General features: G+C 45.9%; 2 protein-coding genes and 1 long non-coding RNA gene across 4 annotated transcripts; 1 reads left to right on the top strand and 2 right to left on the bottom strand.

The window, feature by feature from the left end:
* Positions 1-1,675: 1,675 nt before the first annotated feature.
* On the top strand, positions 1,676-16,845 carry LOC121194101 (serine/threonine-protein kinase Nek5-like). Of its 2 annotated transcripts, none has more exons than XM_041056711.1 (24): positions 1,676-1,790; positions 3,164-3,291; positions 3,697-3,793; positions 3,891-3,988; positions 4,085-4,168; positions 4,791-4,861; positions 6,048-6,134; positions 7,506-7,560; positions 9,465-9,578; positions 10,525-10,611; positions 11,358-11,454; positions 12,783-12,886; positions 13,178-13,242; positions 13,345-13,512; positions 13,683-13,761; positions 14,066-14,179; positions 14,289-14,369; positions 14,450-14,551; positions 14,708-14,776; positions 14,921-14,995; positions 15,077-15,251; positions 15,512-15,622; positions 15,741-15,855; positions 16,235-16,845. In XM_041056711.1, exons 2-24 carry the CDS (start codon positions 3,169-3,171, stop codon positions 16,545-16,547), a joined length of 2,484 nt encoding a protein of 827 aa, XP_040912645.1. In that variant the 5' UTR covers positions 1,676-1,790; positions 3,164-3,168; the 3' UTR covers positions 16,548-16,845. The 2 variants fall into 2 exon arrangements, with proteins under 2 accessions (XP_040912645.1, XP_040912644.1); XM_041056710.1 differs by having other exon boundaries at positions 14,909-14,995.
* On the bottom strand, positions 13,964-14,756 carry LOC121194151. The gene is made up of 3 exons (XR_005895361.1): positions 14,544-14,756; positions 14,295-14,358; positions 13,964-14,150 (listed from the first exon to the last, which is right to left on the bottom strand). It is a non-coding gene; the product is annotated as an uncharacterized LOC121194151 (long non-coding RNA).
* A 251-nt stretch (positions 16,846-17,096) lies between the features above and the next one.
* On the bottom strand, positions 17,097-20,747 carry LOC121194113 (GDP-Man:Man(3)GlcNAc(2)-PP-Dol alpha-1,2-mannosyltransferase-like). The gene is made up of 6 exons (XM_041056744.1): positions 20,673-20,747; positions 20,312-20,533; positions 20,000-20,202; positions 19,562-19,730; positions 18,731-19,374; positions 17,097-18,425 (listed from the first exon to the last, which is right to left on the bottom strand). The coding sequence occupies exons 1-6, from the start codon at positions 20,726-20,728 to the stop codon at positions 18,142-18,144; spliced, it is 1,578 nt and encodes a 525-aa protein (XP_040912678.1). The 5' UTR covers positions 20,729-20,747; the 3' UTR covers positions 17,097-18,141.
* Between the last annotated feature and the right edge of the window lie 2,723 nt (positions 20,748-23,470).

Raw genomic sequence — 23,470 nt, 5'->3', positions numbered from 1 at the left:
ACAACATTGAGATTTATTTAGATTTTATCCTCAGTGTTTTAAAGATAACCATGAAAAATCTAAATCAAAACATTTTTTTGGTGAGTAAAAAAAACCTACCAGGCTAAATATCACAACATGTAACACTTCAGTTCTTACACTTTATCAGGGGTTTGAATGCATCGCACATGACTGCATGTCTGCGGTCGTCACCTCAGAGGACTGACACAGGACCAGCTGTCACAGCAGGCGCTCGGTCTTCATGTCATTTGATCACAGTGGAAATTTGTTCTTGATTAAAGCACTAATCAGACGGTTCGCACAGGGGGATCATGGGAAATGGACCAGGTGGTTAGCAGCGGAGGGTCACCTTGAAGAATCAGGGGGAAGGTTGTTCAGAGCAGCACACGGGTCATAAAACTCCAGCTCTACAACGCGTCACAAACTGAACCATTTAACCTCTCAGCTGGGAAGCTTCACCAGTTCGAGAGACTGGTTAGAGAGAGAAGTCCAGTTGCCTTCAGTCGACCCTTAGGATGTGATGTCCTGGATGAATGAGAACTTGCACAGACACAGATTACATTACATTTACATCACTGTCTTTCATATACAGCACACACATGCACACACACATACTATGGCTGCCTGGCATATCATTCTGGGGTGTGATGGCTAAAATCTGACGACAGCAACATGATCTGTGAGTAAAGCATCAAACCTCTGCTGCTGTACTGAGGATTTAAATCAGGATCTGTCCTCTCTCTCTTGCTCTGGCTGGACAGGTTAGGGTTAGGGTCAGAGAGAGAACTAAAGCTGCCCCCTCCACTCCCACTGTTTACAGATGAATGTGTGGTGTCGTTATTTTCATCCAAATACCTCAAAATATTGTGCAGATAAAATGTGATAACAGTGATAATTGTGTTACATTGACTTACGTGTCTTCTCGTATCAAATGTAATGTTTGTGTCATGGAATTTTACCATCATTATAATGTCCTTAGCTAACCTGATGTGCCCTGCGCGACTGGAACACATGATTAATGTTTTTTTTTCTATCTCTGTGACTGTGACATGTAGCCATGGAGCTAATCTGTATGCACCTGCAGCAGCCTCCTCCTGCACTCCCTGCTCTCAGCACACTTCCCTCACTCTCCCTTCTTTCTTTCTCACACTGATATGCAGTGTTAGTGTGTTCAGACCAGGCAAATGTTGGTTCATTTATAATGAAATACTCAAAGACAAGGATTTGCACTGACAATCTTTATTTCAGAACAAACCACAGTTTGTTTATATAGCAGCAGAAAAGTGACTGAACACATTTACTCGAGTGCTGAAGTACAAACCTGACGTACTTGATAACTTTAGTCACTAGTTAATTTGAAAATTTAAATTCATAAAACAGAAACTAAGAGTATGATCTGCCATTAATATATGAATTAACTGGCGAGCTGCACCCCCAATCTATAGACCATGGATGGATTATCAAACAACAACAACAATAATATGGTGAATATCTTATAGAACAAAACAAAACTTGTGAAACCATGTGAAATGTTGTTAAGATGTATTTATTTATTTGTTTATTTATTTACTAATTATTAGTTACTAGTACTACTATTATTATTAAAACAGCTGTGTGATTGAGCACAGCCAGAAACACTGCCTCAGCTCCCTTCGCGCTTGCCGTAGTTTACAAATGTTTTTTTAAACAGGCAGTTTTCAGACAGTCTGACCGTGACTCTCTATAACTGGCTCTCTCCGCTTGGTTTCACACTGTGACTCTACCTCTAAGAAGAAGACAGCTTTGTAAAGGTAAGACGAGACTTTTGTCCAACGCTAAAAACAGGAAAATGACCGTTTTTGTCATCGACAGTGAGGTTATGTTAGCATGCTAACACGGAAGCTAGCCCAGTGTGTATCCGTCTCCACGGTGACGGCTCCTTCCGCCGGGAGTTGTCAGGATCGAAAAAGTTTGATCGTTTTTTATGAAAGTTAAATCGACCACAGTGTAAAGAATAATGTGAGGTTACCTCACAGACGTTTGCAAATTTATCCACCGGCTAATGTGGAGAAATATTATCTATGGTATTTTACTTTAGTTACGTGCGTATTCCTATTATATTAAACATTGTACTGTTAGCTGATAGCTGTCGCTGCTATTTACACGTTCAAGTTGGATTTTTCCTTTTTACATTCAGACCTATAAACAAACAGGTACAAACCAAGGGGGGAGTTGTTGTAGGTTTCAGCAGTGAGGATCACTTCCGCGTTCAAAAAGCTGCAGTTCCTCGGCTGCCGCTGGGGGCTGGCTCCAGAAGTGAGCAATTCTCCATTGACCCCCATGTTAAAATAGCCAACTTTACAGCCTAAAAAAACATATTTACAGCCTGGTACGTTTTTTGTTTTTGGTCTCTATTGATAGTTTCCACCTCCGTGAACACTGTGGGGCGGGTGAATTTTTTTGTACCGCAACCGTTTTAGTGTTAAAATTCTTACATAAATTAGGGCGCAGTTACGTTGAGTGACAGCCCCATAGACAGGCACTGGCAGTTAGCTTTTGGCTAAAGCATCGGCTGGGCTAGGCGGCTACATCCAGAGGCCTCCGGCTACCTCCAGCGGTCGACAGGAACTGCAGTGTTCGTGTTTGTTTGCCAATGTTCGGATAGGTTTCTGTGACAGTATGGCTTGTTGTAGTGTAGACTGTACTAACCGACCGTTGAAGGAGTCTGTGCTGCAGTTTTTTCGGTAAGTAAATTTCTCACTATTTTACCTGGATGTTTGCACTAATTAGCATGTGTTAGCATATTTTGCCGCTGGCTTATGGAGGACCGCAGCTAATGTTAGGAACGCTGTTGCGGTGTGTGGAGGCAGCGGTGAAAGGCGGTAAATATTAAATATTGGTCCGAGCTAAGTGGCCTGGTTCTCGGCCGGCTGACCCGTACAGTAACCGCCTCTCCGCCAAATGTGGAAAGTACACTCCCACTAAAATCCAAGATGGCGCAGCTCCAATGCCCATGGTTTGGTCACAGAACCGACTCCCCGAAACCAATGGGTGACGTCACGGGTGCTACGTCCATGTCTTATACAGTCTATGGTACAAACACATGTCATAATAACACTGTGCCTGATTAGCATTCATTCTCAGTGACGCATGATGAGCAGCCTCCGCCTGTTTCCTGTTACAGGTGTGATGAACAACTATGAGGTCATCCGTCAGATCGGAGAGGGTGCGTTTGGGAAAGCCTTCCTGGTCAGAGACAGAGGGGGAGGCGGAGACAGACAGTGTGTGGTCAAACAGATCGACCTCAGAAAGGTAAGGAGGTGTGATTATGTTAGAACCGGTCACACAGGCCCTAATGAAGAGAACCATAGAGAACCAACACTGTTGTGTGTGTTTATTCGCCCTGTAGCTGAGAGTTAGCTGATAAGATCAGAACCACTTGTATCTGTATGATGAACATGAAGCTGCTGCAGCAGCAGGTCACTGCCAGCTGTTTTACTGTGGGTGTATTAATAAGTGTATTTCCCAAAATGTTGAAGCTTTGCTTTAACGAGGCCGTGCACACTGGGAAAGTCTGCTGTGAAGGTACCAGAGTTAGTCCCTGGACCAAAGAAAGAGCCTGAAATTAGAGGAGCTCATGAAGTATTACACAAGCAGCATTTATTACCAGATTTCATAAATGTGGAGCAGTCATTACCCAGATGTTTTACTGCTCAGATGTCAGCGAGGGAAAGGGAGGCGTCCAAGAAAGAGGTGACACTGCTGTCGAAGATGAAACACCCAAACATCGTCTCCTTCACCACGTCATTTCACGGTGAGAGGGTGTGGCTCCATGCTGACCATGTGATCATGTCATGTTGTTATCAGTGTATTTAACGTCACATTATACATTGTTCACCGTGTGTGTATAGAGAGGGGCAGCCTATATATAGTGATGGAGTACTGTGATGGAGGAGATCTGATGAAGAAGATTAACATGCAGAGAGGAGTCCCCTTCACTGAGGAGCAGGTACGCATAGCACACACACACACACACACACACACACACACACACGCACACACACACACACACACGCAGAGTCAAACTGAGCTGTGTGTTCCTCAGATCGTGGGCTGGTTCGTTCAGATCTGTCTGGGCCTCAAACACATCCATGACAGGAAGATCCTCCACAGAGACATCAAATCTCAGGTATCTGTCCCACTTCACTGCTGCACACACTCACACATCTAGTTCATTCACATACTAAATAGTGGAGAAACAAAGAAAACCAGCAAATCCTCACGTTCGAGAAGCTGGAAATGTAATGTTTATGTAATATTTCTCTCTTTCTGTTAGCGACACTAACCTGAGCTGTTTCCTACAAACCACGGGCCTTTTACAAACACCTGTAGAGGCTGAAATTTGATAATGAAAAGAAAAAGGACCCTGTAACCCACAGACTGTGCATCATGCATTCCTGCTTGAACTTGCACACGGTAAACAACATGATCCACAGACCCTGAGGTTACGCTTTTTAATTAGCGAGTATTATCATTACAGAGTTCAGGGGATCGTAGGGCTGAACTGTCCGGAGCTCAGCTTTGTTCTGAACAAAGACCTCGCTGTGTGCCAGCGCCCAGAATAACTGACCACAGACGGCGCCTCTGTTCACAACCATCACTGTCTTTCATCAGTCATATCTGTTTACACTCGCACACACACACACACACACACACACATTCAGAAACACGCGATACATGCCCAGTCACTGTTTTCCTGGTGGAACACAGATGTGCTTTCATTCCTGCTCTCCCTCTGCTCTCTGGTCTAGAATATCTTCCTAACCAACAGAGGGATGAAAGCGAAGCTGGGGGACTTTGGAATCGCAAGAATGTTGAATAAGTAAGTCAGTGCCATCTTCACACACACACACACACACACACACACACACTGCAGTGCAGCTGTTTATCAGTGCTCTGTAACACATGGACAGACCTCTAAACAAGTCATTATCATTCCACTAACAGTCGCCCAGGACATGTAAACACACGTGGTCGTGGAAATAATGGTTGGCCTGTTCCACTGTACAATGTAAATACCACATAGTGCATTCATGTATTTTTAGTTTATACTAGATAAAATAAGACTTTATTGATCTTAGGGGGAAAGAAGAAAACAATTTGAAAGAAATAAATAAACATAAAATGAGAAATAAAATAAATACTGTTGTTTTCACCATTTTGCATCTTGCTTGACTTTTCTCTTTTATTTAAGGTCTGACTTTCATGTAGTCTGAAATCAGAGAAGCAAAGAAATGTGTGTGAGGCACAACATGTTACCACAGTGGTGTCGACAATGCTGTCCTCCACTTTGCCATTTTGTTGTTTGCCAGGATGGAAATGAGAAACTTTATAGTGTTGTGTTGTTTGTGGTTGCTCTGTGTTTGAGCTCAAGCTTTTAAATCTGAAGGACTGTGTGTGAACATCTCAGAGCACAGCGATGCTTACACAGTTACTCAGATGTTAAAAAATGTCAGTGATAACACAGTGATAAGCTGCGTCTTCAGTCTCCTCTTTCCCACCACAGCCACAGGGCATGAAGCCTGCCTGCCCTGACATGTATGCTTGTGAACTTTATCCCTGATTGACCTTCGGTGTTTGAAGATTGTGAATCTGTTCCTGTAACGAGGTGTTGTCTCTGTGTGTCTCCACTGTCTGGATGTCGATCGCAGATCGTAGATATGTTTCCAGGTTGTTTACAGCCCAAGATCGATCAGCTGGAGGTGAAACTAAACAAACTTTGCACGTAGTCAGGGTGTAGGGGATCATTGCTCTTTTGTCCTGAAACAAAAAAGTTTTTAAATATAATTATATATGGAAATATTGATTTACATCTGTAGACTGTAGGTTTTGTCCCCCAACACTTACACTGGAGGATCATGATGAAGGCATGTCTAACGACCATTATGAAGAGGAGGAATAACTCCAGCAAGAAGAACGTTGTTTTAAGACAGACGTGTGAACCTGTCTGAACTTTACACACTGAACTCTGACTGAGTGTGTTGTGTTTGTGAACTGTGGCTGTGCAGCACCATGGAGCTGGCCCGGACTTGTGTCGGGACCCCGTACTACCTCTCCCCAGAGATCTGCGAGAGTCGGCCGTACAACAACAAGACGTACGTATGGTTGTAACCTGACAACATGCACAGCCTGAGCCACCAGGAGCGTCCACGCTGACTTTTTCTTTGACATCTCTTTCATCGTGGAATGAGCTACGTTGGCCTGTAACACTGAAATGTTAATACAACTGTGGTCAGTTGTTTTTGGTTTTGACATTTGAACCGTGTGTAGCAGAATGTGAAGTGATGCAGCAGCACCATCTTTTGTAACAGCAGACAGTGGAGATTTTTTTCAGGCCACAAATCTGAGCATTTATTAGCTAAAACTCCAACATGATCCGCTCAGTTTCATTTGTCATTGCACTCATTGTTCAGGGGAGGGGTTCAGCAAATTGTCCATGTGCCTTTCTTGTGCACCCTCAGGGTAAAATGAACCTTGATCCTGAGCACAGAGAGCAGGTTCCTGATGTTTTATTCTTCCCCGACAAAGTCTGTACACATCCGTGGCTGTGACTGTCGATCAGCCACGTGGGCACGATTAGAGCGCATGGCTCTGTAATGATACCGCCATCATCTGGTTTCACTGCAGCACATTGACTCAGAGGGGTGTTCGTTTCAACAACAGCATGTACAGACACATGCAGAGACAAACACCCCTGCTCACTAACACATGCAAACATCTCAAACTCATTATCATTCTCTAGCCGTCTCTCTCTCTCTCTCTCTCTCTCTCTCTGCTGATACAGCTGAGGTCAGAGTGGCTCCCTCTTTCCCACACTTTCAAGAAAAAGCCTGTATTTCTATACTTGTGAGATAATGTATGCCCGAGCTACATACCTAACCTTAACCTAGACCTGATTCTGAACTTTACCCTCAAACCAAGTCTAAATTCTCAGATAGTCCTTTGTGGACGGGACAAACATGTCTTACATGACATGACATGTTATAGAAAATGTCCTCAGTCTGAAATTCTAAAACTTTAATAGGTCCCCAGAAAGACAGAAGTACAAGAGCACACACACACACACACACACACACACACACACACACACAATGGGTCCCTGGCCAAAAAAGGAAGTACCAAAGCAGTGGTATTACTCGTTTCTGTTGGTAGCTGTGCTCTGATTGGTGACTTCACTGCTCTAGATTTTGACATGATGGCTTTGTTCCTGGTGTTTATGACTTTAGCTGAAGGGGAGTGGGGATAAAGTTGTCCCATCACCCTGTTACAAGAAGAGACAGGTCTATGATAGATTGATAGATATGTTTAGATATATATGAACTTTTTATGGTTAAGATTAATGTCAGATTGCATTTAAAATCCCTTTTCATAATGCAAACGTGTGTGTGTGTATGTATGTGTGTGTGTGTGTGTGTGTGTGTGTGTGTGTGTGTGTGTGTGTGTGTGTGTGTGTGTCCTCTCTGCAGTGATATCTGGTCTCTGGGCTGTGTCCTGTATGAGCTCTGCACCCTGAGGCATCCAGTAAGCTGCACCACACCCAGAACATCAGCAGCTGCTTCACACACACAGCTGGAAACATAGCGGCTCTGCTAACACCGAGCTAAGGCTAACACCGAAGCTAATTTAGCCCCTCCGCTCTTGGTACTTTAAGAGCAACACGAGTTGTGGGAAATCGGAGATTTACACAGAATCCCTGAGTAACATATTGCGGCAACTAGCTAGTTGGTTAGTTTCAATATATGGAAAAGTCACGGGATCAATAAAATCAATAGGACTGTCTGTACAAAATCTCACTGAAATCTGAGCCACAGTGGTTGAAATATTTCAGTCTGGACCAAAATGGTGAACCAACCAACAACCTATGAAATAATTTTCATTTTCCTTTGTTGCATCCCTCATTTCCTGTCATCTCTGTACAATTATTGTCTAATAATACACAAAATGACAAAATTTATTGAAGAATAATTATGAATAAGGGGCGGTGAAAAAATCGATTATTGATTCATCGCGATTATATTATAGACGATTATGAGTCGATTATTAAATTTCCAAAGATCCAAGTTTTTGTTTTTTTTTTTTAAATTGTAATACACCGCAGTGCCTCTCCAGGCACTGGCTGTCATACAGGATTTAACCGCAGGGCGGCGCCGTGGATTAACAGTCCTAACAAAACTCCCTGTAACAGAACCAGCGAGCGAGCTCACTATGCTAGCGAGACGAGAGGCGCGTGACATGGACGAACAAAAACCATAAACCGACAACCAACCAACTAACCAACCCACCCACCCACCCATCCATCAGCTCCACCTGGGCTAACAGCGAGCGTGTGGATGCATTGTGGTTTTTATGGCAGGAGTTTTAAACGCGCCGACAGGCCGTACGGTGTCTGCTAACTTTGCCGCACTAAGCTAAAGTACTGTGGCAGTGCTAGCAACATGAGGGCCGCAGGTTCGACCCCCGGTCTGAGCTCCTCTGTGCGGAGTCTGCATGTTCTCCCTGCGCCTGCGTGGGTTTGCTCCGGGTACTCCGGCTTCTTCCCACAATCCCAAACACACGCACATCAGGTTAACTGGCTGCTCTACGCTGTCCCTGGGCGAGTGTGTGCGTGTCGGCCCCGACGACCGGTCCAGGGTGAACCCCGCCTCTCGCCGTAGTCAGCTGGGATAGGCTCCAGCTCCGCCGCGACCCTGAGGGATCAAGCGGTATAGAAAACGGATGGATGGAAGGATGAGGGCTCACATGTCGCGCTTCCATCCAGAGGAGGCTACGTGGGCTAAAGACAACCGCCTGAAGCCTCACTCCACCGAATCCACGTCCTGTCCACGAGGTGACAACCAAATTAGCCCCGGTGAAACGAGTTAAAACAAATATTAATTTGGAAGTCACAGCTGTACCACACCATACTGAAGGCGCTCTGAGATGTTTCTCAATAAAAGAGAAATGGAGTAATTCAACAGCTGACTGTTTTTTAATGGTGCAATAGGTTTGTGGTGTTTTTTGGATTACTATTGTCAAATGGAAACTCAATAATCGATTGGAAATAGAATCGAGACCTCAATAATCGTAATCGAAATTGGACTGATTAACCACCTCTAGAATAAACACATTTTTAAAAATACCTGTTAAACTGAGCTCAGTCTAATCCCACAGTGAGCTGATTTAGAGAGGTGAACAGTTACAGGATACTGTGACAGGTCTCTGTAAAACAGCTGAACATTACAGCCTTCATGCAGGGAGGAGTTAGTACAGGACTGTTGGATTAGACTGCATTCGTTTCAGCCAGGTGGAGCAAATAAACGTCCAACTGACTGTAACTTCCCACAGGTGACGAAATCAAATGACCTGTTTTATAAAACGATTTCTCTCTCTGTCTGTCTGTCTGTCTGTCTCTCTGTCTCTGTCTGTCTGTCTGTCTTCACCTGCAGTTTGAAGGCAGCAGTCTGCGGCAGTTGGTCAGTAAAATCTGCAGGGGGCGCTATAACCCAGTATCCAGCCGCTACTCCCATGACCTCCGCCTGCTGGTCGCCCACCTCTTCAAGGTCAGTCACACTGCAGCCGTGTTTGTTCACAGTGTGCAGGTTTGAAGGGAATAAATAAGTGTGCAGCTGAACTTTAAGCTGCTGAATCAAACTTGAACATCAGTTACTTGGACTTTTACAAGTTATGAACCAAGTTATGCTGCTCGACACTTCAGTTCCTCTACATTTCAGAGGGAGATATTCTGCTTTGTCCTTTATTTACATTTATTTGACAAGAGTAATCTTAATCAGTACACTAGCTGCTTTACAGATTAGATTAAGTCACTGGTTCATAAAAGGTTCACCAGAGAGTTCACCACAGTTTCTTCAGAAAGAGTCACAACTGTTTTGTCTGCAAAGTTCAAACTGCAAAAACAAGCGTTTTAAAGAGGAAAACAGTAAATGCTGAGTGAGCAGCTGTTCAGGATATCAGCCTGGGCTGCGTGTAAGGAAGCTTCCATTGTCTTACTGGGAAATGATGCTGCAGACCGCTGGTCAGTCAGGTTAAAAACCTGCGTCTTTAAAACGTTTACAGGAACTTTTGAACAGACTTCATGTTTGTTTAACCTTTGACTGCTGTTATTCTTTGTAATGTCTCAGACCATCACACTCGTTACACACTGTGCTGTGTGTCAGTGTGTCACCTGTAAACTAGTTCATTACTTCATTGTTATTGTTTGTGTTATTTATAGAGTTGCATAATGTAGGTGACCCCATAATGTAGTCATCATTTTGAGTAGCATCATCAAACTGTACAAATAATCAGTTGATTATAATGATATGATAATAAAAACTTTATTTATAAAGCGCTTACATATACACAACAAATACACATACAGAAAATACACACATGGAAACATCTGTAAGTTGATAAAAACCGGACTGGATGATTGTTGATGAATAATTATAAAGCATTTTCCCAAATGATGCAGCTCTTTGGTGTTCATTGACCGTTTTCACTTTCCAGGTCAACCCCCGTGACCGTCCCTCAGTCAGCTCTGTCCTCAGGTGTCCCTTCCTGGAGAAGCACATCAGCAAACATCTGGACCCGCAGGTAATGAATCTGATTGGTTCACTGAGCCGTTCATCAGACAGGAGCTCCGCCAGGCTTTTGGCTCCTCCCAGATACGAACTACACACAAATTCTAAGCAGGTTTTTATACAGTGTGTTCACATTGGAAGGAAACTCAGATCAGTCAGTCTGCAGACTGGATATGATCCTGTTGATGGACATGGAAATGGAAGAGCAGCTCACAGCTGGAAGAAATCTGAATAGATTGTGGATGGTGGTAAAACTGCTCCAAAATAATCTAAAATAAAAACTGAACAGCTTGAAAATAGGTTTTGAATATTTGGCACTGAATTTATGAACCTTTGAAAACACTACACTGATATGTTTTAATGCAGTGCAGTACAACAGATCATAATATTCAACATTACAGCAAACTATAACCTCAAAAATAAATATCTCTGTCACTGAACTTTATTATCTTTTTGAAGGTGGAATTTATGACTGAGCTTTTGTATTGGGTCGCATTTTGTAAGGGTACCTAATAAAGTGGCTTTTGAGTGTATGGAGCTGAAATACAGTTTTTTGACACTGATTCCTGAAGATGTTTAAGAGGGAAATTCAGATGATCTTCAGTGCAAATCAGTGGGGTTTAGATTTCAACGTTAAGTTTTCAGAGGTGGTATCATGGCACAAGAAACACAGATGTATAATAGTGTGTGTGTGTGTGTGTGTGTGTGTGTGTGTGCGTGTGCATGTGCATGTGCGTGTGTGGTTTCCTGTGCGTGCAGGTGATGCAGGAGGAGTTTAGCCACACGACGCTGAATCGAAATAGAGCAGCTGCATCACAGGCCACGAAAACAAGAGCGGGAGCAGCAAACACAGCAGGTTACACTGCATTAGAGAAGAGCTCTGTTACTGTTCACTCTGTTACTCTGCTACTGAGTCAGTGCTGAGTGACAACCCCTCCCCCTCCGACAGGTATCACAGCCTGCCAACAGAGTCTGCAGCTCAGAGTCTTTCTGTTATTCGCCCGCCTGCAGGGACACTGCTTTGAATCATGGTCCTGTTGTAGAAACCAGCGTCTTTTCACTTTCACTTTCTTGACTGACAGATGACCAGCTGGAAAAGGAGGGGTCACTAAGTATTGACTTAATAGAAATGTATGTAATGTAAATGCTGTGGACAAAATATTGAGGACAGCTGCTCCGCAGACTGCAGCATTTAAAGTGAGTGGACGCGTAGTGTTGAATGTGGGTTTTGGTGCCACCCAGTGGTCGTTTCCTGACAACACGTTCAGACGGGGCTCAGACCGCTGCTTTGAGCTCTGCCACCCTTCAGTACATCTGACTCTCTCCTCGGCCATGTCGCTCCGTTTCCATGGAGACGAGCTGAATCCAGATTAGGCTGACTTTAATTGCGTCACATCTTGGCACTCATTGTGTTTTGGTAACATCAGAACACAGAGTTACTGGTGCCTGTCTTAAATCATTGAGGGAGTGTCTGCCTCACAGCAGTTACCAACTTGTCTCAACTTTTGAATTCTTTCAGACTTCGCTCCACCAGCTGTTTTAGACAGAAAAACAAGAACAGGCAGAGCAGAGGAAACAGCGTGGACCTGTGGGTGTGCACGGAAAAGTCTAATCTTATGAGGTCAAAGATATTTCTGTCAGGTAGTCCTGTTGAAAAGATCCACCAGAAAACAAAAACTATTCATAGCCACACAAGCAGCATACAAAACAACAACAAGGCCAGACAAGAACAAACATAGAAGACATTTACAAAACTCCTAAAAACATCAAATGATAAAGAATTAAAATCTCAAGGTGAATGAAAAGAGTCAAACCTGAGGGAAGTTAGAGTTCAGTTTATTTAAAAAGTGCTTAGTACCTGAACACTGCTGTAGCTCTGCTAAGATCAGTATGTACAGGTTAAATATCTAACTTACATAATTACTGGATCAGGCAGTTACAGTAATTATAGGTTCTATATATAACATTCAGACGTTAAAGTTGACTGAACAATGTACATTTGTTATAAATACAACCTACTGTATTTACATCAAAGACATAATGTAGATACCATTTAAAGTTTCAGTGGCAGGATAGGATGATGGAATATGTAGGAGGCTAAATTCAGAAAGACATCTCGGTCTGTCTGTCACTGACAAATGTCCACTTGGTGATAATCTAACTGGAGACTCTGCTCTCGTCCAGAGAAGTCCAGAGGAGCAGAGAGGCCGGGGGTGGCTGTGAAGAAACAGCTAGCTAAACCAGACTGGAGAGTCCCACTCAGAGTGTACAGCCCTTCTCACCACAAAGTAAGAATACATTCATAATAATAATAATACTATTGCTGTATTTCGGAGGAAAAATTTGTTCAGTTTATTTTAGCATAACGACTGAAAAAAGGGGGAACATCTGGAACATCTGGAACATCTGGCCTCGCTCTGTCCAAAGGCACCTGTAAAGCTCACTGATGATGGATCAGGTCACAGTTCATGAACCAATTCCTCCAAAACCCCTTTAAATGTACATCTCAATAGTCGACCTTAACCTTACATGTGCTGTGTATTTCTATTGCACTGCATCACATTTATTGATGATTGCAGCCTGTTCGTCAAAGAGCAGGACGAGCAGCTGCAGACAGAGACGTCTCAGGGCAGCAGAGCCAAAGGTGAGTGGAAGTCTCCCCTCAGTCATCCGTGATATACTCCGCTTCACGTGTGACCTGATACTGCTGTGCGTCATGTATGTATGACCTGTATTACTGATGCAGGTTTGATGTCCAGCAACCAGTCAGCCACTATCAGCGCTACCACGCCCAGCTGGACGCCTTTCAGAGGAGGAACAAGGAGGACGTCCTTCCTCCTCCTCCTCTTCCTCAGGAGAGAGAGGGGGAGCGATGCGAAGACCTCGCAGCTCCTCCTGTGGAACCGTACCAGCTGTGAGTGACCAGTTACCATGTGGATTAGTCTGTGTTCTATGTTCTGATTTCCCAAAATGTCTGTCAACATTTAATTTGAGTTGTTTTAACCTGCGACGTATTGTCTCACTTTGGTTAAAACCAGTAACACTGTGACTTCTCTGTTTCTGCACCCTCACCTGTTGAGTCAGTGTGGCTGTAGCTCGTAATGAATACCTGCAGAGGAGACAGGAGGCCAACCAGTACAAGCTGAGAGCAGAGAGACAGCTGGTAGGATGAAGCTCGGCAGCTCCACCGTCTGCTGATGGAGTCGTTACTGTCACTCACACAGACTCACTCAGATACTTGGTCAATCGTTCTGGTTATTTTCTCTGTTAACTCATTAACAATCCTTCTTTAGGACAAATTCCACACTCAGTGTTAGCCTCTGAGAAATGTGAAATGCTATGGTCAGCAGATAAAACGAGGATAAATAAGCTCTCTGGATTAAATGCTGAGGAAACACTGGTTAAACTACATCATTACATCTGATCATCATGAGTCGTGGAATAAAACATTTCCCTCTGACTGTCAGGGTCTGCGTCCATGTACAGCTGAGCGCAGCAGGAGGCCGGGACATCAGGAGCAGGAAGCAGGACGACCTGAGCACCAGCACACACCTCAGAACAGGAGGCAGGAGGGACAGCAGGTGGGACACACAGGACAGACATGTTATTACCAAACATTACATTTAAACAGGACACAGTGATGTCTGTGTGTCTGTGTGTGTGTGTGTCTGTGCGTGTGCGTGTGCGTAGGAGTACCTGCATCAGCTGGATCTCATCCGACAGCAGTATCACCAGGAGATGAGACAGATGAGGCTGAGGGCTGAAGCAGAGGTACTGTCAGTAGTTTGGTTTGGTCAGTCTGAAAACACACCTGTCTAACAGTAACTAATCCTCACTGTGTCGTGTGTCAGGCACAGACACGACAGAAACATGGAACGTTTGTGGTGGAGACACCCAGAGACCCAGAAGCATCAGCAGACAGTGAAGAGCAGCACAAAGCCTCACCTGCACAGGTAAGCACAGACGAGAAATCAGCTCGTCCACACTCATTCTGACACGTTCTCCAGAGGTGAGGCGGGCACAGGCCATGTTTGTCCCATAAGCTGTGAGTGAAGGACCATCGGTGACCTGGTAACAGCATGTCCTCCTGTGTCTCACTCCTGCTGCAGGACATTGAAGCAGCTCTGAGGCAGATCAGGGAGGAGAAACGAGATGAGGACAGAAAACACAAGGACAAGGTGAGGTTAGACCTGAACACTCAGCTCAGACGGGACAGTGTAACACAGCACTGACACCTGTGTTTGTAATCCACAGGTGTGTTCAATTTAATACTGTTTACCAAAAAAAAAGGAAAGAGTTTGGTTCATTAGTTTGTTCTGCAGAGGGGAATCATGTTCGAGATTCGATTAGATGACAAAGGGATGAAAGGAGACGCAGAGACGAAGAAAGACGAGAAGGTGAGTGACGGAAGAAAAGAGTTTTCTTTTTCACTGTCCCTCTTCTTCTCTGTCTCACTCTGTCCCCATCTCCCCAAACAGGACCTGGACCCTCTGAACCGGACTCTGAGCTTCCAGGAGGGGGAGGAGTTGAAGCTCAGCGATTGGTCGGAGGTGAGGAGGGGGTGGAGTCAAAGGGTTCCTCAGACTCTGCTGGATGCACTTGGCAACATGGACGTCAACTCCACCTACAGCACTGCAGCTGAGGCTGAGCAAGGTGCAGTGTAACACACCTGTAACACACCTGTAACACACCTGTAACACACCTGAGTGGAGCACTGTTCATGGTGTGTTATTAGTTACAGAGGAAGACTCTCCGCTGTGCTCGGCCTTCCTCATCTTCCCCGTGTACGCTGATTATTGTTTAACATTATTTAGACCAAGGTTGTTCAGCAGTGAACTCTGACCCTGTTCAAAGATCTGGCTGAGACAAAGCAGTGTGACCCATGAATGTCCCCTGTCCTCGTCCACCCTCAGGTGAGGAGGCAGCAGGTCGCAGGCAGTGGGTCGACGGCCCCCCCGACACCTTGCTGAACGCTCTCGCCGAGGCCGAACTCACGTCGTCAACTTTGGACTCGGCGACTGCAGGTGAGGCGTCGCTCACTGACACACAGCACCGGCAGTGTTTAATCTGCTGACTCTGAACGTGGCCGGAGGCCAGCAGGACAAAATGAGGTTAAAAGGCCAAATGTGTCTCGACGCTCAGATTTAGAGCCGGAGCAGTACGAAGCAGAGGACGAGAGGACGGGGGAAGAGGAGGAGGACTCTGATGTGGAGATGGACGAAGAGCGTCTGGAGCCGAGGTCAGACGACGACGACACGTAAGTCCGCTCTCACTGTTCAGGTGATCCAGTGAACATTTAGGTAAACATCTGATGATTCCACGTTTTCAGAGGTGACAGTTTGCTGCTTTTCTTTGTTTCACATTCCAGTAAATCATTATTATATTTTCTGATGTGTTATTAACCAGACTAGGGCTGCGACTAACAATCAATCTGCAACTAACGATCAGTTAATCTGCCATTTCCTTGATTGATCAAATTAAAAGCCAAAGATATTCAGCTCACAGTTGTATACAACAAAGAAAAACACCAAAGCCTCACATTTGAGACGCCAGAAACAGCAAATATATGAATTTTAACTTAGAAAATCAAAAACAAACAAAAGTGATGTCAGTTTCATTTTCTCTGCTCTCATCAGGAACTTTGAGGAGTCGGAGGACGAGCTGAGAGAAGCGGTGGCAGACTCCATGAAGAACCTGTTTGTCATGGAAGACGCAGAAAACACAGAGGAAAGGGAGGAGGTGGATGATGGGATGGAGGACAGGGAGGGTGGAGGTGCAGTGAATGCTGCAAACCCTCAACAAACCCAACTGGAACTGAAGGATTCACATGCAGACGTCGGCGCAGGATCGATCGAGCGGCCCAGAGAAAGTGACGGTCAGTCCGAGCGTTCAGCCGAGTCTCACGCAGACGATGACTCATCTTTAAATGGAGAGCATCAGACTACCTGATCAGACTGCCCTGTCAACGATTGGCCGAGCCCTGGACAGGTCTGTTGGTTTCTTACTGTCAGCACTGACCACAGCACCTGAGCCCACTGGTTCCCACTGAATCACACACCTTTAAAAACCACTCACAAATATAGAATTCAGCTTTTTTTACATCGACTCGTTTTCCTGAATCATTTGTTGGGGACTATTTTCAGCTGCGGATTAATCCACATTTGGTGTCGTGGTGACTGTTGTGGTGTGTGTGTGTGTGTGTGTTGACAGAGTCATAATAAACTACAGTGTGTGTGCTGATGGTGATGAAGGAACGTGTGACCCAGTGTAACAGTGTGGATCAGTGATGTGTTTCAGGCTGTGACACACACACACACACACACACTGCTGTCACACTGTTAGTCTTCGTGTGTTGGGCTTCCCATGTTCACTGTGTTTCCTGCCACAGGTCGGCAGCTCACAACGAGCGCTTCATTTTGAATGTTTGCATTTATTGCAGTATTGGAGAGTAATGAAAGTTTGTCAGTGAAACAAACAACATCCTCTCTGCAGTAGTAATGCCTCTTTCAAAATAAAAGATTCTTTTAATAATTCACACATCATTATATTTCCAACCCTGGACGTCGTCACAGACAGGAATGCAGGAAGTGAAGCAGCGTTTAAATAAGAGAGATTTGTCCATCACCTAACCCAACGACCTGCTTCTTCTCTCTACACAGAAAAGTCTTCATTTAACTTCTTCACGCAGTAAAATACCATTTTAAACCCCCTCACATCTGTTTAGGAGAAATAATGAACCCAAAATGATCAGAATCACTTCAGTATGAACTCATACATATAAATCATCTCCACACAAAGGCTGCGACTAGTGATGATTTTCATTATCAATTAATCTGCCCGTTATTTTTCAGTTGGTTTGGTCTATGAAACATCGTAAACACAGGTCGGCGTCGGTTTATTACAATGTAAGACTGAGATGAGCAACAGATAATCAACCACTGAATGTCCGACAGTCTTTGATCGACTTAGATCATTAATCACTTATCAAAGTAGCTGCAGATTAATTTTCTTTCAATCGACTAACTGATTAATCGTAGCGGCTCTGCTGTTTTGAGTCTGTCAGCGGTGGCGGGTAAAAAGCTTGGAGTGAAAGTCTGACCCTCCGGGTTTCTGATCAGCTGTTAGTCAGCGTCACATCAGCCCCAACAACTGATTAACTGATTAACCACGAACCAATGGGACTTTTATGTTTAATTAAAGTGCGTGATGCTGAGGGATCAGCTGTGGGCTGGAGGTCGGTCAGGTCTGACTGTGGAGCGGTTACAGAGATTTTCTGATGGCAGCTCCGTTTCGTGTTAGAAGGAACAGAACTTCACCTGTGTCCAGCTCTGCTGATGCTTAGCTCTGGGTGTCCACCAGAAACTTCTCTGTACCAGCTCCACGTCCTTTCTTTTATATTTGATTGACAATGAGACACCGTGTCACCGTTTACTAACAATGCTGGAAGTTTGTTTTAACCACAGAAATCCCTTTAACCACGGCTTCAACCCAAAAACCACAAAGTCCTGGTCCCTGGTGGACACCAGGCCTCGTCTGTTCTTCCTCAGCGCTCCAGTTCACTCATCAGTGTCTCCACGGCAGCGAGGAAACACGCCTCGAACTCCTGGTCGGAGAATCGTTCCACGGAGCGCCGGGCGTTTCGTCGGATCTCCAGTCGAGCTGCTGGCGACAGCGCCAGGATGGTTTCCATGGCAGCGGCGTAGCTGTCCTCACTGTCGGCCAGGAAACCCGTCTGTCCGCCCTCGTACGGCACCACGATGTCCAGCTTTGGACCTCCGGACTTGTGAGCGAGAACGATGGTGCCCGCAGCCATGCACTCCACGACACCTGGGGACAAAGAGAGGGGACACACGTCCAAACCAGCTGATCGCAAACTGTCTCTGCACTGAATAATAAACAGAGACAGGTCAACAAGAAAGGGAATACTGTTACCTACTCTGTGTACTCATCCGCCTCAGCTGGACTCAGCCTCAGCTGGACTCAGCCTCAGCTGGACTCAGCCAGGAGCCGAGGCTCAGGTGTTAGTGTTTAATCTTATAATCTAACTTCAGCATCAGCTGTGTAGGAAGACACTTCCTATAAACAGGACAGTGTGATCAGTTTGTGTGTTTGAAGAGACATGTTGTCCTCACCTATGCCAAAGTGTTCGTTCCACATGGTGTGCAGACCGATGGTGGCGTCCACCAGCTCCGTCTTCAGCTCCTCAAACGGGACGTTCAGTTTGAAATCGACTCGGTCCGACACCCCCAGCTCCTGACAGAGCCCCCGCAGCATCAGCACCCTCTCCTCGTCCTCCTGGTTCCTGCATCCACCGATCAGCACCAGCCGCAGGGACTCTCGCCCCCCGGGGCCGTCCCCTTTCCCGTCCAACAGTTTGCGAAACGCTCGAATCTGCAGCCGGTGGTCCTTCTCTGGCCTGAACTGACCCACTGACACGATGGAGTGGCACTTCCTGTCCCCTCCCCCTCCGTCCTCTTCCTCTCCACTCCCCAGCTCCCGTCCAAGCTCCTCCCAGCCCTCTTCCATCTCATCCTCGTCCTCCTCCTCCAGCGGGATGTCCAGGAAGGCCCTGACGTCGCAAGGTGGGTATACGATGCTGGTGCGGCTCGGGGAGCGCCACAGAGCCAGGATGTGTCCCAGCGTCCAGGTGGAGTTCACCATGACGACGTCGCTGCAGGAACCGGCCAGGCCGTACAGCAGAGCAAAGCAGCAGTAGTACACCACCTTCACTGCACTCAGCGCAGGGTTCCTGGAGATGAAGTCAGCGTGGTTGAACCTGGAACAAAGAAAAGGCAGGAGACAGACAGCTGGAGTGCGTCCACACTAAACAAACCTGTCCTCTCAGTTTCAGACGTCGATCCACATCAAAGTGGACTTTTCCTGCCCAGATCTTCAAGAAGCAGGTGGATGTTTCAGTGTGTGCGATGCTGCGGTGGACTTCAGCTGTTGTCGCTGCGTGTTACCTGGCGTTTCTCTCTCTGACCACAGACAGCATGTCCGTGCTGACGGTGGGATAGTGGACGTAGCTCGCCACCTTACAGCCTCCCAGGTAGCGAAAGATCGGCAGGGTGAAGGCATAGCCCATGGAGTCCACATAAAGGTCAGGAACAAAGGCCGTCAGAGCCTCCCAGCCTGAAACACACACACACACACACACACACACACACACACACTCAGTTAGAATCCATCCGTATCAGCCATGTGATAAAAGCTGTTTCCAGAAGCATCAACATTTTCTTCCCCTGGATCCTAAATCAACACAGGGCCAGAGACTAAAATCGCACAGATTTATATGAATGATACTACTATGTTTATAATATCCATATTAAACTGTTCCTTTGAACAACACAGAGGTTGAAAGTGAAGCACAGCGAACTGCTGAATTCATCCCGGTCCGGTACCGAGGAACATGGAGCCGGCGCTCTGGCCCAGCAGGGTGAAGTGAGGGTAGGACGCGGCCTCCACCAGGCCGCGGTGACGCAGGAAGATGAAGGTGACGGGTCGAGGCAGCGTGATGTTGAAACGCTGTCGAGCTCCCTCCAGGATCCGCTCCCCGGTCACTCCCTGATCGCCCGTGTAAACCACGAAGGACACGCGGGGGTATCTGCGATGAAAAGGGAGAACACCAAGTCAGTTAGTCGGTTCATGGGTGCAGCATAAAGACTCTTAACGCATCCTTATGTCCGACAGACAGACAGCTGAAGCCCCTGTACCGGTGCATGAGAGCCCTCAGGGAGCACCACAGGACCCGCTCCCCGCCTCCTCCGGCGCTGCAGTACGGGTGGAAGAACGCCACCGCGGGGCCGCCGTCCTGAGCCCGGCGGGCCTTGCGGCGGCCCTGCAGCCACACGCGGAGCCCGAGCAGGAGCAGCAGCAGCACCAGGGTCAGGAGCAGGCTGAGGTAGGCGCAGGGAACAACCAGGGACCACAACAACCTGGGGAGGGGGAGACAGAGCACCGTGAAGCGGCTGCTAATCAGGCTGAAGTTAGCTGCCCGGCCGCCTCAGAAAGCCCCGGGTCGGTCTGTGCGCGACTCTCGGTGTTTGTTGTTGGTTCTGTGAGAGAGGCGTTTACCTGAGGAGGTCGCAGAAACACAGGGAGAAGTGCTGCTGGTGATCGTGTGCTGCCATTTTCACCACACGACTGTTGACGTTTCACTGCTGTCAGCTGACCCCGAGGCCGCCCTCTGATTGGCCGAGCGTTTGTTTACGTACACGTCATCGACACGTGACTTTGACTCGTTTGTTTATTACAGCGCATTAAAATAAATGCAAAAAGCAATGCAGAGCAAAAATTCGCACATACGTAAATACGTTTATTATTATTTTTAAAATCAGAAACAAAACGTTTAAATGATAAGAAATAAATCCAGCAGAGTTTACCTGTATGTGATCTACTGACACAAGAATGTTTCATATCCAACCTAAACCTCTAACATGTGGGAACTTTTGTTTATTTGCGACATGTGTTACAAAATGATGCAGTCAAATACAAGATGTAACAAACATAATGTATGTTCTCACCTTCATCATTTGTAATATGAAAAATAAGATTTAAAAAAATAACCAGCAAACAGTCCCAGGTTGGTCTCGCACACACAATAAATGAACCCAAACAAATCTCATCTCTCAGCCGCTCTGTTCCCACAGTGTTAACAGCACAACAGGAACTGTGGAAATCCAGCCTCAGCAGCACATGCTGCAGTGCAGCTGCCTGAGCCGTATCCATCAGGGCTCATGGTCTGGCTGCAGACCTGGGTCTGTGGGCTCTGGTTCTGACTGGAGTCAGGCTGATGGGGACTGGGATTTGTGCTGGGAACCGCCTTTACCCTGAAGAAAGTCGCTGAGGCAGAAAGCGGGTGGTGGAGCTCGGAACCGCACATCTGCCAAAATACAGACAGAAGTTCAGATGACAGGAGATTGCTGCAGAGCTTTCATTCACTCATTCATTCATTCGTCCATTTTTACAACTAAAGCAAACCGGATCACCGATGACTGTTATGGGTTCGGTAGTTGATTGAAACAGTGGAGTGGATTTTGATTTGGATTAATCGATGAACAGTGGATCAGAGCATCAGATCAGCTTGTTATTTATCCAGTTCACTTCCTGCTTCACCTTCGTGCAGTTACCTGACCGAAGGAGCTCCAGCAGGGGGTTCCTGGGGTGGCTTCGTGGTGCTTTGCGGGGGAAACCCTCACAGACTCTGTTCGGTAGTGGAGCGGAGGTGTCGTGCAGCAGAGGAGTGGGAGGGGCTGCCCTCGGGGCGGGGGTGTCAGCGTCCTGCCTGCTGGGCCCCCTCATACTGGCATCACCCTGACCCAGGAGCAGGGACTGGATCTCTGACCCTGCTGTGGTGAAGAGGAGCAGCGAGACCAGTGGATGAATGTAAGTCCTGTGTCCTGTGTTTATGAGCAGAGAGCCACAGAATCTCAAACGTTCTGACTTATTCACATTTTATAGGTTGATTCGGAGCCTAAGGAAAAAACCGTCTCTGTATTAAAATGATTTGCTCCGGAAACATTTATTATTATAAATACATCACATAATTGTGGTGGATGTTCGTTCGCCAGAGGTGAGTTTACCTGAAGCTCTGGGAGCAGGACTGGTTTTCACGATGGGAGGGGACCTTCTGGGGGGCAGGGGCCTCCGCAGGAGCCAGATGTGCTCAGAGGACATGATGTGAAAGTAGATCCGGGTTTGTCACTGACAGGTCCTGGTTCTCAGGTGAAGACGGAGGCAGGGATGAACCTGATACTGAGTCCACCCACCACGAGCTGTAGAGGGTTTTTAAATAAAGAGTCCGCCTCAGGCTCAGCTCTCACTGCGACCCTGTGCAGTCTGTTACAGGCACTTTAAATGAACCAGCAGGATACTGTTTAATAGGACTAACCTGGTTAGTTGTTTGACTCATCTACACGTCAGCTCAGTTTAAGCAGTCTAATATTTAATCAGTTAAAGGTTGAAGCAAGTTCACTTAACAACTCAGAAAGTTTCAACAACAACAATAATAATAATAATTTCTTACTGCTGAGATTTTTTTCTTTATGGTTTCTGGTTCAAGAGAGCAGCTTAGCAACGGCCACAGCAACCGTCAACACTAACACTCATTCGTGAGTGTTAGTGTGTGTGTGTGTGTGTTGTGTTTCTGACTTCAGTGTGGAGGAAATACATCACACAAAACTCACATCTTCACTTTGGACTTTGCGCTTCTTTTATTTTATATGAATATTTTATAGAATACAACATGGAACTTGGTGAAGAGAAAAACAAATGGTTCATGTATAGACGTGTGTGTGTGTGTGTAAAGTCTCCACATTAAATTCATTCATTAATTAAAGCTGCAAGCAGCGATGGGCAGGCCCTCGCACCCCTTGTGAACCGTGGGAGTCGCAGCCACACACAAGAGTCCTCCTATGTCCTCTCTCCTGCTCTTCTCCCCAGAGAAGCACAGCAGTATACAGCAACAGACATGGCCCCCTCCCAGCAGGGGGCGCTATGAGTGTATCATCATATGAGCAAATAAATGTTGAGAGTGTGAAGGTCGTCCTGATTATCTGTGCATAGCAAATAGTTTGGTTTAATTGACAGTGTGTTATTTGTAAATGACTTTAGTGTTGTTTAGAGTTTGTGTGGACATTTCAATGGTGTAATTTTCAGCCACATATGTTAAGAATACCAGGATGTCCTTGGTTATATATATATATATATATATATATATATATATACACAAAAATATTTATATTTATATTTATCCTGGTATTTGTGGATATATATATGAAAACATTAACTTTAATGGACATTTGTACTTTGAGTGAGTTGTGTTTATGTGACCACATGTGTAATGTGGTTACAAGAAAGTTGCACGTTAAGAA

Source organism: Toxotes jaculatrix, chromosome 15 (genome assembly GCF_017976425.1).
Source record: "Toxotes jaculatrix isolate fToxJac2 chromosome 15, fToxJac2.pri, whole genome shotgun sequence".
Classification (NCBI taxonomy): Eukaryota; Metazoa; Chordata; class Actinopteri; family Toxotidae; genus Toxotes; species Toxotes jaculatrix.
Note: the sequence above shows the minus strand (reverse complement) of the source record. Positions and strands in the feature narration are given on the sequence as shown.

What these genes read in the sequence shown, in the direction of transcription:
- LOC121194101 (XM_041056710.1), top strand. Translation starts at nt 3,169, where the DNA reads ATGAACAACTATGAGGTCATCCGTCAGATCGGAGAGGGTGCGTTTGGG. An exon ending in ACAGAGACATCAAATCTCAG is followed by an intron (nt 4,169 to 4,790) that starts GTATCTGTCCCA and finishes TCTCTGGTCTAG; the next exon opens with AATATCTTCCTAACCAACAG. An exon ending in GCAAACATCTGGACCCGCAG is followed by an intron (nt 10,612 to 11,357) that starts GTAATGAATCTG and finishes CTGTGCGTGCAG; the next exon opens with GTGATGCAGGAGGAGTTTAG.
- LOC121194113 (XM_041056744.1), bottom strand. Translation starts at nt 20,728, where the DNA reads ATGGCAGCACACGATCACCAGCAGCACTTCTCCCTGTGTTTCTGCGAC. An exon ending in GTCAGAGAGAGAAACGCCAG is followed by an intron (nt 19,375 to 19,561) that starts GTAACACGCAGC and finishes TCTTTGTTCCAG; the next exon opens with GTTCAACCACGCTGACTTCA. An exon ending in GAACGAACACTTTGGCATAG is followed by an intron (nt 18,426 to 18,730) that starts GTGAGGACAACA and finishes CTTTGTCCCCAG; the next exon opens with GTGTCGTGGAGTGCATGGCT.